At 57.1% G+C, this 15,533-nt stretch overlaps 1 protein-coding gene across 3 annotated transcripts in view; it reads right to left on the reverse strand.

Moving 5' to 3' along the window:
• Nucleotides 1-1,236: 1,236 nt before the first annotated feature.
• Nucleotides 1,237-15,533, reverse strand: part of SYNPO (synaptopodin) — a 31,945-nt gene continuing 17,648 nt past the window's right edge. Inside the window, exons 1-2 of one of the 3 annotated variants that reach the window (XR_007461453.1) lie at nt 11,259-12,178; nt 5,733-5,823 (exon numbers count right to left, since the gene is read on the reverse strand). Coding sequence is in view for 1 of the 3 variants with exons in the window: in XM_049647999.1 (XP_049503956.1) it covers nt 3,443-5,823 (2,381 nt within the window). In the remaining 2 variants the exon portion in view is untranslated. Of the gene's footprint in view, nt 5,824-11,258; nt 12,179-15,533 lie in introns of those variants that run through there. The other 2 variants (XM_049647999.1, XR_007461452.1) reach the window with 2 other exon arrangements.

Consider the following 15,533-nt stretch of genomic DNA (forward strand, 5'->3'; position numbering starts at 1 on the left):
AATGCTGGAGGGGCCCTTAGGGACCTCCTGGGGACATCCAAGACCCCAATCATCAACTTGGAAAGTTAAAGCTCAGCGTGGGATCCACCCCTTTCACTCCCAGGGTCGGAGTTGTGTATATATGAGCCAGAGACACTGGGAGCTGTTCTGGCTGTGACATATCCCAGGAAGCTTTCAGTTAGCCCAGCTGTGGGAAGTGGGGCCAGGAGTTCATGATACCAGCCCATCAACAAGCATCCAGGGCTCTGCAGCCAGGAGAAAGGCGGGCTAGGGCAGGTGGACTTATCATACCTGTCTGAAATCTCTAAGGGTTATGTCTGCCTTTGGTGGCCACAAGGGGAAGGCTTGGGCCAGCAAGTGGCCCTAGCCTGACTTCCCAAGCCTGGGTTGGAATGTGGGGCAGTGGTAAGCAGCTCCTCACCATTTGGAAGAAGGCCAGAGCCTGACCTCATCGGAACTGCCATGTCTGGGTACTGACTCTCTGTGCGGGGGGCGGAGGGGGGAGGTGGGGTGCACAATACAAAAAAGCTGTGAGAAATCAGGACTGTTCACTTTCTGACAAAGCTCTCAATGCATTACATAAGCCAGAACTCCCTGGAAATGCACATGGGTGAAGATTCAGAAAGAAGCGCCCACTTAACCCAGCCCCAGCCCCATCGCAGGGCATGTGTGTGGGGTGAAGGCTTGAACAGAGTCGTCAGACAGGAACCATCGGAGACCAAGCAGAGCTAGCTCCCCGATTGCCTTCTGCAATCCTTTCATTGGACGCAAGGCAGACTAAGGCCCAGCCAGAGGTGAGAGGGGTTGTCTAAGGTCACACAAGGAGTCAGGTATAGATCTGGGACTACAACCCACTTCTGACTCTTGATGGCAGTTTGCTCCTCTCCACCAGGGGCGGAAACTCTGTTTTCAGGAGCTAGGAGGTGACAAATATGGGACATTGCCAGATTAGATAACAGGGAGAGGAGGAGGGGGCCTGAGGGAACCAGAAAGTATATGCTCTGGCTCAAGGCATTTAAATCCCACTTTTAGGGGCTCCTGGGTGGCTCAGTTGGTTAAGTGTCTGACTTCACCTCAGGTCATGATCTTGCAGTTCATGAATTCGAGCCCCACATCAGGCCCTGTGCTGACAGCTCAGAGCCTGGAGCCTGCTTTGGATTCTGTCTCCTTTGCTCTCTGCCCCTCCCCCGCTCAGGCTGTCTCTCTCTCTCTCTCTGTCTCAAAAATCAATAAACATTAAAAAAAATTTTTTTTTAATTCCACTTTTAAAGAACTCAAACAAACATGGACTGTAAGGGGCCATGGGTCTTCCCTATGTTCCACAGCCTTTTTGGCCAAACTCTGAAGGAAGGAGAAAACAGAAGAATGTGATTTCCACAGGACTATGGTTCCCTAAGTGCTGACCCAGGGACGAGAGAGAGGCAGCCCTTGCCTCCAAGCCGGCACACATCTATACACACGGCAGATCCAGACACGCAGCGGATTCAAACAGTACTCGGAGACACGCCACACGGTAACTGGGTTGTCCCACCCCACCTCCCAAGCCAGAATCGGGAAGGAGAGAGTCCTGACCACCAGCCAGGGAGTGCGGAAGAAAGAAAGAAGCAAGACAGATTTGAGGCCGAGTGTATTGAGAACAGGAGAGAAAACAAAGTTGGGGGAAGAGCTCGGCCAGCCTGGCCGCAGGAGCTGCAGGATGGAGGGTGGCCTCTTCCACTGCTGGCCCTGGCGGGGGGGGGGGGGGGAGGGTAGAAGGGAGCAGGGTCCAGGGTAGGGGCTTCGCTCTGTCCTGGGAGGGGCCAGGCACGAAGAAGCTGAGCTCACTTACGACTCCCCCACGCATGCCCCCAAAGTTCTGGGCAGAATGAACTCACTAGGAAGGCACCCCCTGTTCCCATGGAGACGAGCCCAGAGCTCACGAAAACTGCAGGCTCAGCCCAGCATGGGCACCGCCTCCACCACCCCTCACCCCGCTGGGGAGCCCAGAAATAGGGCTGGGGAAGAGAAAGTGGGTGGTGCTCGGCCCCCAGCCTTGGGAAGCTTCCACCCGAATTCTGCCTCTTGCGTCTGTATTCTCTCCCTGCCCACAAAGCCTGGTTTGGGGGCTGCATCACATCAAAGGTGTCAGAGGTGGTGAGCATCTCACACTACCTGACTCAGCACCCTCACGATACGGGGAAACTGAGACCCAAAGATACACACGGAATTAATCTGGTAGAATCCAGATCTCTTAAGTGCCGGCCCTGTCCTCAAAGCCTTAAGGTCTCCTCCTCTGTCCCACTAAGCTGCTAGGCCCCTGCCCAAGCCCCTGCCATGCTTCTACTGTCTCTAGGCCACCCTGAGCCTGTGCCGTCCCAGCCGAGGCTTCTGATCCCCTGGCTTCCTGAAGCAGCTCGTTGCAGCCACGCCCCAGGACGCCCTTACAGACCTCTCATCTCCAACGGTTCTATGGCAACAGCCCATTTCCCTCCCCGTCTCTTTCCAGGGGACTGTCTTATCACTTACAAGGCCTTTCTCTCGAAGCACCAGCCTATCCCCTCAATCCTCGAAGACTGTCATAGCTGGAAGGGCCCTGACTATATAAATAAGTGGGGTGGGGTGGGGGGCTCTCTCACTGCACACTCACATCTGCACATCCTTCTACAGGGTTCCCCTTTTCTCAGGGATCCCCCGGGACTTCGCACGCCCTAGCACACTGAGGGCCAGCCAGATGGGGTCTGGGATGAACTGCTCTAGCTATCCCCAAAGTGGAGCCAGGTGTTTGGAGAGGGCACGGAGGCGGGTTGAGCAGAGGGGCAGGAAGAAAAGCATCAGACAGCAGTGGCAGGCTAAGTCCTTGTCCAGCTGAAGAAGCCACGAGAGGAGAAAACGTGGCAGCCGAGGCAAAGCTCTCTGAAGCGGCGGAGAGGAATCGGTGTCCAGAAGGCAGAGATGGAAGAGAGACCTGTGCAGGTAAGAAGCCAGCGACAGGCAGAAAGACGCCGGGAGCTGGGGCAGCTGAGGAGGCAGACCCTTGGCTGGCTGGTTGCACAGAGGCACTGGCAGGCTGTTTGCTCCAGAAGCCCGTGTTAGGGTCCCCTTCTAGGCCATTCCCCAGCAAGACGCTGGCATCCCTAAGGCTCACAAAGGCCAGAGGAAGCCCCCCAGCCTCATTTCGGCCTGCCAAGGGAGTTCTCTCTCCATGACCCTCCCTGCTATCCGGTATCGGACTGCAGATCCTTCAGACTTGGAGTCTCATGACCCTTGTGGCAGGGAAGGAGGAGCTGCAGCCCAGAGAGGGCTTGCCCAAAGTCACAAAGCTAGCTGGTGGCAGCATCAGCCTTTGAGCCCTGGGTCCCCATACTCCTGACCCTCAGCTCTGTGCCACTTCCAGCCACATCTGCTCTCCATCCAGCCCTCGGAGAGGGGACCCTGCCAGGCAGTGGGATCCCTGCAGGGTCCGTTACTTGAAGCAGAAGGAAGGCTTCCACACCTGAGCCTCGATCCCAGCATTCCGGGTAGAGAAGGAGGGCCTGGGGGCCTGCTTGGCTCGGGGAGACCACGCCCTGGAGGGCGACACAGGGGAGATATCACTGCTGTAGGTAGGGCTCACGGCCGTGGGCTGGAGGCCATCCTGGCCGGGGGAGGTGTAGAGGCCCGGTGAGGAGCGGGAGGGCCGAGGCAGGGCCGGGGATGCCGGGAGAGCGGCCTTGGGCAGGCTGGGCACCAGGTCCAAGGAGCTCGGCTTGGCGGGCGAGGCGGCTCTCGGAGAGACCTTGACGGGCTCCTTGATGGGTGAGAGGACGAAGAGAGACTGCCGCATCTGGTAGGCCGGCTGCTTGGTGGGCTCGGGGCGCAGGACCCCATTCTCGGGCAGGTAGCCGTGGTAGAGGGAGGCAGGCGGGGTGCGAGCTGGGCTCCGGGATGCCACCCGGAAGCCACCAGGAGCATTGGTGGAATATTTCCAGGACGAAGGCAGGGACATGGTGGGTGAAGGGCAGCGGGCCAGTTCGGTGTGGCCGGAGGACTCGATGACATACTTCTCCATCCGGGACTGGCGGCGGGCGTAGAGCTCGGCCCCCTTCCCAGAGGCCTCGGACAGGTTCTGGTTGGGTTTGGGCTTCGGCTTGGCCTGGACGCGCGGAGACTTGAGGCATGAGGCCCACTCCGGGAGGACTTCCTCGGCTGCCCCGGGGCTGACCCTGTCCCGGGGTGCGGGCTCCTGCTGGAAGTTGGAGGCCTCGGCCCCCAGGGCAAAGGGCTCCTCCTCCACGCCCGCCTCCCCCTGGTCCCTCTGCCTCCGCTTCTCATCAGCCGTCTGTACCAGATCCAGCAGGTCTGGGTTCGGGGTCACCTTGGGCTTCTCTACGAAGGTGAACATGGATTTCCGGCTGCCCCTGCGGGCCATGGACTCCTCCAAAATGCCTGTCTTGCTGGCCGGAGCTGCCTGGCCCTTCAGGTGAGAAGGCTTGGTGTCAGAGCTGGGGTAGAGGGCAGAGTAGGATGGGGGAGACCTGCCCCGGGAAGCCAGGGGAGCCGTGGACAAGGTTTCAGCATAGGTGGGGGGTGGGGTGAAGTTCCCCAAGGGGCGTCTCTCCAAGGCAGGGCTGCGCTGTGCCACGGGCCTCCTCTCCACCATGGGGCTGTGGGGCATCACATGTCTCTGTGGCCGAGGGCTCCTGTCTACCACGCTTGAGGGCTGGGGAGCCCGGGCCTTCTCCCCGAGATGTCGTCTCTCTACCATGGGGCTCCGTTCCACCTGGCCGGTGCTCCCTGGAGCCTGGATCCCAAAGGGCCTGGCGGTCCTGTTGACCACTGATGGGGGCTTGGCCAGTGTGAAGTGGACCTCACTGTATAGCTTGGTGGGCGTGGGCGTGGCTGCCCATCCAGACGGCTCAGGTTCCGCTGACACCGCTGGGACGCCCGGCTGCACATCGATGAGCAGGCAGCTGGACGCGAAATCTGGGGCTGGGATCCCAGAGCTGGAGACGGGAGTAGTTTCTCTGGAGAAGGTGTTGGTGCTGGTAGGTGGAGCTGACACCTTATCAATGAGGAGGGTGCTGGATTTGACCTCTGCAGCCGGCTCGGGGGGCTGCCCGCTGGCACACGGGGTGCTGGGTTTGGAATCTGACACCGTGCCATTGGGAGGGAGCTGGCTTTCTGAGGGCTGCTGGCTCTGCGGGGCGACAGTGGCCGGGGGGTTCTGGTTGACGTCTGCGTGGTCTGCGTCTGGCAGGCTGTGGTTGCTGTTAGAGGCTGGCGTGATAAGGGTGGCGCTGAGTGAGGAAACGTTTTGGTTGACGTCTACAGCTGGGCTGTGGGCCTCAGCCGCGGGCGGGCTTGGCGGGGTCTGCTGGGTTTCTCGGTTCTGGGACAGGTGCAGTCCATTGGCTGTCAGCAGGGCCGCGTTCTCCTTCAAGTAAACCACCAGCGGTACCTCCTCCTCCTCGCTGGCCACCTTCTCCAGGTGCCGCAGCAAGCTGGCTTTCTCTGAGCACCCCTCCATGGTGTGAGCGGGGACCCCTGTGTCAGGGCTCTGGCGGTCGCCGTTCCTTGGAGGGCCTGGCTCAGGGGGTGAGGTGGGACTCAGGCCGAGCCCCGAGGCGTAGCCCGCAGGGCCGGCAGGGGGCACTCTGAGGGACTCCTGGCTGGGCTTCCGTTCCCGTTCCCTCGGGCCGGGGTTCTCCAAGGTGAACTGGTTCACCCTCTGCCGACGCCTGTTGAAGAGCTGGACGCCTCGGGAGTTGGAGCTGGGCGGGGTGGTCAGCTGTGCCGCGATCTGCTGGCTCCAGGCCTTGGCCTCTTTCAGATCTTTCTCAGTGAGGCTGGTGCTGTGGGCCAATGCTGTTGAGAGGGACAGAGGTCCAGTTAGCAAATGGGAATGCAGAACCACGGGAGCAGAGACAGACAGACAGACGGCCACCATGCCCCTCCTACAGATGCTCTTTTCCTCTGGGATTTGCTCTTTACTCACTAGTCCCTGGAATCCCCTCTCCTCAGAAAGATCCCTGACCCAACAACCATCATGACCCAACTCAAAGGCCACCTACCTGTGGGAAAACCTCCCCTGATTACCCTTTCAGGGTGAACCGGCCCCTTATTTGGCTTCTCCCTGAAGGTTATTGATACTGTACTTTATTAAATTCTGCAAGAACACCTCACCCTAGCAGGAGAGGCCACACTACATCCCTGACCCATTCTCTACCACCCTCTCCACTCACTGGGCTCGGCCCTGCTGGCATTCTTTCAATTCCTTGGAAATGCCAAGGTTGTTCCTGCCCCAGGACCTTCGCACTTGCTCTTTTCTCTGCTTGGAATGATCTTATCCCAGATGGAATACCATGTCGGTTCCTTCTTGCCATGCAGGACTCACCTGAATGTTCCCTCTCTGGAGGGGTTTTCCTCTCTAATCAACTCTCCCCTCCCCTATCCTATCCCTTTGTCTTATTTCCTTCATGGCATTCACCATCATTTGCGATTATCTTCTTTACACATTTCCTGGTTTATCATCAGTCTCCCCACCTAGAACATCGGCTCTCAGGGGGCTATGTGTGACCTTGCTTGACCTGGTCATCATTCTATCCCTGGCCCCTACAATAGTGCCTGGCATAAAGCGGGCACTCGGTAGGCATTACTGAATGCATGAATGAACCCCCAGGACATTTTCTATGTGCCTGTCTTAGGGGCCTTTACGCTTTCACGGCATAGTCATTTGCTAACACTAACACTTCCTCTTTTTAGAATAGGTAATACACTCACATGGGCTGAAAACTGAGAAAAACAAAAAAGCGTGCGGTAAAAAAATGTCCCTCCGCCCCTGAGCATCCACACCACAAATCAGGTAACCACGGTTACTAGTCTCTTCTTATAGAGTTTCTTCCCATTTTTATTTCCATAATCATTTTAAAGTTCTCATATTTTAATATCATAAAAGTAATACATTGGGCTAATTTCAGCAGCAACCGTACTGGAACGTTGCATTAGTTTATTCTGTCCTCGTAAGAACACTAGGAGACCAACATTACTTGTCCCTGTTTTACGGAAGTGGAAAATGAGGTCCAGAGGCTGTGTACGTAACTCACCCACAGTCACACAGCAGAGTGGCCAAGCGAAAGTCAGCACCGGTTCCCTCTGGGCTCACAACCCATGCTCAAGATGCCTGCTCGTCCCCAAAGTTCCCTTTGGCACCTTGTAGGGTGCCACTACAGGAGACAGAGTCAGTGGGGGACAGGTTCAGTCTAGGATTGGAGTCTGGGGCCCGAGGTCGGTGATCAGGCTGGGGTCAAACCCTGTTAATCTGTAAGTTCACTGTAGGCAACCATTTCTCTTCCAATCCCCAGAGCCCAGGTGGCACACCGTTGGTGCTCAATTTATGCTTATTGAACAATGAATGAACAGATGGACCAATGGGAAGATGGATGAGATAGCCTGTGGCCAAGGTTACCAGCTCAGTCAGTGGCTGGGAAAATTCCTCCCTCCATCATCCTCCCCCAGCCCTCCCTACTGTGGGAAGCTAATTAGTTCTTGAGGAATCTGACCCTGCCCTCCCTCCTACCATGCCCTCATTAGCACTGGCCATGACATGCTGAATGGGTCTCCAGGGACAGTCTTTCTAGGCATCCTGCCAGCGAGGCTCAGAATTCACGGACTCCCAGAGCTGCAAGGGCCCTTCCAGAGGAGCTATTTGACCACCACCCCCATTGTAGAGGTGAGGAAACTGAGGTCCAGAGAGTGACAGCGCAGAGTAGAGCTCACACTAGGGTCAACAAAGACGTCCACATGGAGCAGCATAGCCGAAGAGGTTCTCTGGCCCCAACCTCCTCCTTCCCACCTCCCATCAGGATCTGGCTCCCACCCACACACACCCGTGCCCACCGGTCCAGAACAACCTGCCCCATGTGTCCCTGACGCTTGCCCCCTTCTGGTAGGGCTCCTCTCCTGCCTGGATCACCCCATCCATGAAAGACGAGGGATTTGCAGGTTGGGCCAGGCCGCTGCTGCCGTGGGTGCGGGGGGTCGTAGGTACGGGCGAGTCAGCCACGCAGCAGGGCCTTGAGAGGTTTCGTGGCTCACGCAATGTTGGTCTCCTCTGCCCTGCTTAGCAACCAGGACTCCTGGCCCAAGTCCGGGCTCTGCCATTTGTTACTTGTGAGACCTTGGCAAGTTACCACACCTCTCGGAGCCCGCTTCCTTGACTGAGAAGAAGTGATAAGAGCACTGACGTTAGGGCCGGGAGGCTGCGATGAGGTCACGAATGCCAGCACTGCTCGCTGCCATCAGGCCCAGTGGACAGGGCAAGAGGGCTCATGCTCCCTGGGAGAAACTGCTCGTTGGTGACCCTTCTCTACTCCCTGGAGGGGTCAGAGCTTTTTCTAGCAAAGGAGACTCACTCCACAGATCGGGATCCTGAGAGGGAATGTGACTCTCTCAAGGTCACACAGCAGGGCATTCCAGAGTTATGGAGAGGGAGGGATTATTGTCCCAAATCACGGGACCTTGGAATCTCAAAGATGGCGGTCACTAGGTCCAACTGCCCACATAATTCCTGTGTCCCCAAAACCATGCCCCTGAGTTACAAGTCTCTGTTTACATACTCAACCGACAAGGAGCTCACTACCCTAAAGAGGTGCCTTCCTTACATTAGTGCTCCTTACATTAGCTCCCGACCTCTGGACACGGTTCTGTCCCCTACTGCCACAGATTTTTCTTTCCAACCTGACAGTCCTGCAGAGTCACAGATACAAATCATATCCCCCTGGGGTATGGTCAGGATAAACACCTGTGTAGCCCCAACAACGTTTCTTCCGCCACAATTGCTAATGTTGATTCTACATATTATTTAATGTCCACAACAACGCTATGGAAGCGCGAACTATTATTATCCACCTTTTAGTGATGAGAAAACCAGGGCTCAGAGAGAGAAAGTGAGTTGCCCAAGGTCACAAAGCCAGAAAGTAGTGGAGCTGGTTCACCCCCGGCTCTGCAAGACTCCAGACAGCACCAGGCTTTCTGGCTAACGGGTTCCCACAGTGTGAGGCTCACGGAAAGTGCTTCATTGTTTGAATAATCCAGACCTCCCAATGTCCCTGCACTTTCCTGTTTTTCTTTTTACTTCTCTGCTTCCACCCTATCCCCAGACTGGTTCTAAAGGCCGCCATGGGTTTAGAAAATGCTCAAATGTGAGAGCATGAAGGGCCCTTGGGGGATAAGCTGGCCTGGGAGGCTTCTCGAGAGGCTTCGAGAAGAGTGGGCCTCGGGCCAGGACCTGGTCTGCTGACCCCCAGGCTGGGCTTGGAACCTCCCCCGCCCCGCGCTGCTGTTCTGGGACAAGAGGAGGGCAGCAGAAAAGGCCAAGGGGTGAGAGAGTCCAGCCTCCAAGGAAGCTCCCGTACCCCCACCCCCAGCCCGCAGTGACTCCACGGAAAAGGAATCCGGCAGGAGGCTTGGGCAAGACCCTGCCAGCAATCCAGATGATTTCTGCCACCCTGCGCAAACCACGCTGAGAGAAGGGGGCTGGGCCAACCCCAGAGTCCCCCACTTGCAGGGCGCCAGGGAAGGCAGGTCCATGCAACATTCCCCAGACGCAGGAATTGTTGCCCCCCACCAAGCCCCAGCCAGCCAGGTGCAAGACGGTGCTCCCTGTTGCCAGAGAAGCAGGAGGTAGCCAAGGGCCATAGGGGGCAGGTATCTCGCTGAGCCCCCCATCTGCCTGGCTGCAGCCTGTTCCTGTGCCAGCCATACACCCCCTCTTCTCAGGTTGGGGTGCTGGCCCTTGAAAGACCTACCCTGGACATTGGATCGGGAGCTCTGAAGACAGGCCTTCAGGAGAGGAAGGAGTGAGGGTAGATACAAGGAAGAACTGCCCGGGGTCAGGAGAACTGGCTCCAACAGGGGTAACTCCCTAAGTGTGTTGGGGGACAAGAAGCCCCAAGTACAGCTGTCAGAATAAGGGCTACAGTGGCTGCTGCGATCAGGCAGCCCTCACTATACCCCGGGGGGTCGTGCCGCACACTTTACACACATTACCCTATTCAGTTCTCCCCCCAAACTCCGAGAGGTAAGCACTGACATGCTCCCCAATTTGCTGATGAAACTGGAGCTCAGAGAGACCTGTCGAAAGCCATACAACTTGCAAATAGCAGGGCTCGGATCTTTCCAACCAAAACTCAAAGTCTGGTTGCAGAGTCTCATTTCTTAACCGTTCCGCCTTTCAGCCCCAGACTTTGGGTCCAGTGCTCTTGGATAATGGTCTGCAGAACCGCCTGTTTCCTCATCTCATGATCGATGTCCCCAGCAGTGCCCTCTCCCCTGTCAGCTGCCTAGAACAACCCATGCATCCTCTCCCTTCTGCCTGTCAGGAGAAGAGCTGAGAAAACTCATTCTTACTAAGGTAGAAATGACTGCTAGGAGATGAAAGTCCAGGGGAGTGGAAACAGCATGGTATTGGGAGTCAGGAGACCTAAGTTCCAGTTGTGCTCAGGCAGGGATAAGCCCTTTCTCCCACCCCTGTCACTTCTATAGGTAGTTGCCTGGTCTGCTGACCACCAGGCCTGTCTGGACCTAGGATCTGAAGGAAGGAGGTGGGGCAAGGGAAGGGAGGCCAGAGCAGAAGGTCAGGACAGGGAGAGAATTCAAGGAAATGCTTCTTCACACGGCTGCCGTCAATGGGAGTATCCAGGCCCCAAGCAGGGTGGAGTGGGACAGGGAGCCAGAGGTGGGAATAGAGACTGGCTGGAGGCAGCCCATTGTGGACGCCCGGGAGTCTTGGCACTGGGACAGGTAAACAGGCTGGGTAAACTGCCCCCCTGCTGGGGTCAGGAAGGAACCAATGGCTGGCTGCACAACCTCTGGCTCAGCTGGGGGCAGGAAGATGAACTGGGCCTGAGTAATGGCCTGACCGCCTTGCCAGCCCCTGCCCCATATCCTCCGGGCTGAAAGGAGGAAATGACACAGCCTCCATTCCCTAGGGAGTTCTCCATCCACGCCACAGTCCCAGTGAGTGCAACCTGACTGAATTGTGGCAGACTGCCAGCCCTCCTCTCAGGAGGAGAATAATTCATACTAAGGTGAGGAGGACTGCCAGGACATGGGAGATGCATAAGAACAGGGATGGGAGTCCCAGACCTAGCTCCGGCCTTGCCACTGACAGGCTGGCAGAAGTCTTCACATGCCTCTTCTCTCGATGCCCAGAGGGGAACTGAGACCAGAGAGGGATGCCATATGCCCTAAGTCACACACCCCAAACCACAAAGGCACCTCCGAGTGCTCATCTTACTCACTCCAGCTGGGTCCTCTCTGCAGCCCAGCTTCCCCCTGGATGCTGAGCCGGCCTCGGTTCTCAAAGCCTCCAGGAAAGGCAGCCAATTGCCTCGCTGACAAAGAGAGGAAAATCCCACATCGAAGGCAACGGAGAAGCTGGATGTGACTTCTCTCCTCCACAGATGACTCAGCCCAGCTCTTTATCAGGAAAACCGATTTTGCAACAGCTTTTTAAATGGCCTCTCCGCCCCCAATCTCTCCTCCCCCAATCTACCCGCCCCATGCTGCCGGATTCATCTTCCTCTGCCTGGCTTCACTCACTTCTCTCTCCTGCCCCCCCAGGATGTGGAGGGTCAAACAGCAAGTCTTCATCCTGGCATTCAGGGCCCCCGACACCAGAGCCTGCCTGAAAGCTTGCTAACCTGCTATCTGTGCCCTCAGCAACGGCCAGAGAAAATCCAATGGCCCGTGTTTCTCATGCCCACCCTGTGAGTTCCTGCCTCCCCTATGTGGTTTGCGCCGACCCCTCTACAGGAACCCTTCTCTGTTTCACATCCTTTGTACACGCCCCAGCCTTCCCACCTAACTGGAATGCCACCCCTTCCTCCAAAAAGCCTCCCCTGACCCACCAATGTATTATATGCACCGCTTAATAACCTCATCACTTTGCATATTATTCATAGGAGTGAGAATTACCCTTCAGGGCATGCTCACCACACGCCAGGTCCTTGCTTCATTTACAGCAACCCTCATCCCATGTTAGAGAAGAAACCGGCTCAGAGGGGTGAAGTGACCTGTTCAAGGAGGCGCAGCTAGGCAGTGGCACGATCAGAATTCAAACAGGGTGGCCCAGCGCCCAGTCCAGGGCCTACCATGTGGGTCACATTGCCCCCTTCCTCCCAAGGTCTTGCTTTGCAGCAATCACAGTCTCGGTTTATTCCACCCCCCATCTCCCCCCCCCCCTCACCTCCTGAGACTGCAAGAGTCTCCGGGGCAGGGCAGGGGCCTCAACTGCTTCACTTCTGTATTCCCCCCTTGTTCCCCGTACTTTCCATGAGTGCTGGCAGAATAATGACAAAGTCAATGGGGATGACAATAGCCAACGTGTGAGGAGCACCAGATGCTGCTGAGCTAAGGGTTTAGCATATATTTTCTCGTTGAACCTTCACAGCAACTCAGAGGGGAGGCTCCCTAACCTCTGCTGAGGAAAATGAGAGCCACAAAATCAGAGAACTCACCCCCGGTCTCCCAGCCAGCAAGGGGCAGGCAGAGCTGAGTTGGAGCTGGGAGTCTGATTCCAAGCCCGGGCCCCTCCTTGTGAAGAGCTCTGCCTACAAAGCACACTCATTTCCCCCACCCACGGTTCCAGGCCCAGCCCTGCTGCCACTTCCTCCAGGAAGCCCTCACCAATCCATCCAGACTCCTAGATCAGTGCTCCACCTCTGCTCAAGCTGGCCCAGGGGCCTCAGAGCAGAAGGGGGTCAGAAGAAGCAATAGGTTGAGAAAGCTCAGGAACCCAGGCCCAGAGGAAGCAGGCCCGGCCCAACTCCTGGTATCTCCCTGTTGGAAATGGGCTGGGATCAGGCAGGGCTGGTGGCTGGGTTGGGGGGGGAACCTAAGAAGAGGGCTCTCAAGTGGGCATGGGCCTCAGCTGGCAGCTATCCTCTTAGGCTACGGGCACTGCTCATTGCTGGACTTCTGCTGTGGGGTCCTCTGCCGAGGACTGGGAGCCACCACTTCTCTCCTGCCTGCTCCACTGGACTAAACACTCATCTACAATTCGAGTTTTAGGGACTCAGAAATGGTGACCCAGAGAGAGTCAGGTTCAGCCCCAGGTGCACAGCAAACTGGAAGGGACTGGTTCACAGAGAACCAGGCTCAGACTCAGGCTCCCACCTCCCAGTCCAGCCCTGGTAAGCCAGGCCTGCCCGGCCTCGGCCTCCATCATCCTGGCCCTGGGAGCCTTAGGAGTATAGAAAGGACTGCCACACCCTGTCCTTCCAGAGAAAATGTTTACTCCAGGAAACAAAAGGTAGTGAGCTGGGGGCGGGGGTGGATGGAGATGGTTTCCCCTAAATTGCCTCTGCCAGGGGTGTGGTGGGCCTAGGCCATCTCTGGGTCTCCAGCACCCAGCCCAGGGCCTAGCACGCTGGGTCTTGCATCGAGATGCAGCCCTTTCTCTTGGCCCTGTAGCAAGCTGGGGCTGGAGAGGCCTCCATCCTGTCTGGAGGCCCCCAGGCTCAGCAGAGGCTGCCGCTTGGGAGGGGTTCAGTAAGTGTTGAGGAAATAAGTGACTGAAGGATGATCCCTCCCACAGCCCAAATCACCTTCCCAGTTTGCCCCACCATTCATCCGGGGAGACAGCCTCTAGATCTCAGATTCATCTAGACTCTAGATCATAGATCTAGAAGATCCTGGAAGACCTTCTTGGATCCTGGAAGAAGAGAGGAGAGAAGGAAGGAGGGAGGGAGCCACACCTCTGGGGGCAAAGAGGGAGATGAAACCTCAAATCACAGCGTTAGACCTAAGAGCACAATATTCCATTAAGTGCTAAGAGAACACAGAACCTAGAAGAGAGATTAATTAGGATGAAGGAATCCGGGAAGGCTTCCCGGAGGAGGTGGCATATGCCCTCCATCTTGAAAGATGGAGCTGTGGGGGCATTCCAAGCAACGGGTCAGCCCAGCAGAGGCTGGAAGGCTCAACGCCACCCCCACCCCACGCCCCTCCACCATCCCTACCCCAAGTCAAGACCGGATGGAAAGGAAGAGGGATGGTCCCAGGAGAGTTCCTCGGAACTGTGTATATTACAGGGCGCATGCCCGGGACGGGAGGCACCGCGCCACTTCCCCGGGGGGCCTCTGGGTGGGTTACATAACCGCCCTCCGCCGGGGCCTCGGAATCGGCCGGGGACCCTTCTCCGCCTCCGAGTCCTCAGCCATCTGTCTGGGCCGCTTCCCTCTTACAGAAGAGGCCGCTGCAGCGAAAGTGAAGGCCAGCGCCCTGTGGTAAATTCCCCACATTCCTTCCTCACAGAAAAATAAATAGCCCGGGAGAAGGAACGCAGGAGGAATGATAATGACGGCAGGGCTCAGTGGTGGAGACACAGAGCGGGGTAAACAGAAAGGAGCCGGAGCGCCCCGCAGAGCTCCCCAGCCTCGGGGGACCGCTGCCTGTCCCCTGGAGGCCGCCTGTCCGTCTCCTGTCTACCTGTCCTCCGGAGGCTGCCGGTCCCCAGAGGCATGATCATCCGCCTCCCCTGGCGGCTCACTGGGCTGTTGCCAACGCTCTCGGGTCCCAGGCTTGCTCACACTTGCCAAAGAAGGCCCTGGGAATCCCTGGGTCAGGGCAGGTGACAGCTGAGGGCAAGCTTGTCAGGACAGGGCTCCCCTGGCTTTTACCACTCAGGCTGCTGTCTACTGGGCACTTCTTACGTTCCAGGTATTCAGTTTTAATATCATCCTTACGTTGTTATGTTGTTTTATTTTCTCTCTGCAAGCTGTGGCCTGGGGGTGCGGTTGAACCCATTTGACAGATGAGGAAACAGGCTCAGAAAGGTTTTGGGGAATCGCCAAGGTTATTTGGCCAGCGAGTGCTGTGAGGCCTCGGCTCCTGCCTCTCACTCCCACATCCGTTCAGCCTGCCTGCCCTTCCCAGAAAGCCCTTCTCTACCAAGTCCAGCCAGAGGTGCGGCCTGTGCGCCTCCCACGCCCTGTGCGGCAAGGCGTCCCGTACCGCTGGCAGGCTACTTTTAGTAAGTCACCTCACCTCTCTGGGTCGCAGCTTCCTCATCAGGAAAACAGGGATGATGAGATCTGCTTTGCAGAGTCGCTGCTGAGTACATGAGCTACAGCAGTGTGATTCCTACAGTAGAAACTACTGTGCACACCTGAGGGGGATTTAACTTCAGCCTTTTGCACAAATCCACCTGTGCATGACTCTGCTGGGCTCAGGCTCTGTCTGTCTCTCTCTTGTCCTCCCTTCTCCAGCCCTCTCTGGGTCTGGTCTTGCTATTCTGCTCGCAGTCAGACACAGCCCAACTTGCCCTCACCCTCACACCCCCTCCTCCCCCAGCATCCTGTCTGCAAGGGCACCCCAGCGTCAATCTCTAGCTAATGTGCTGTGGCAGAGAGAACCAGGTTTGAAGCCCACGTTTGCCTCTTGCTAGATGTAAGTGTCCAGGCCGCCCTGGAGTGGCCCCAGATCCAAGAGTCCTACAAGGGAAGGTGCAGCCAAGGCTGCTCCTACCTCTCCGTGCACAGCCCCACAGCCTGGAGGGCACTGTGGCCCTGGGT

Source organism: Panthera uncia (genome assembly GCF_023721935.1).
Source record: "Panthera uncia isolate 11264 chromosome A1 unlocalized genomic scaffold, Puncia_PCG_1.0 HiC_scaffold_17, whole genome shotgun sequence".
Taxonomy (NCBI): Eukaryota; Metazoa; Chordata; class Mammalia; order Carnivora; family Felidae; genus Panthera; species Panthera uncia.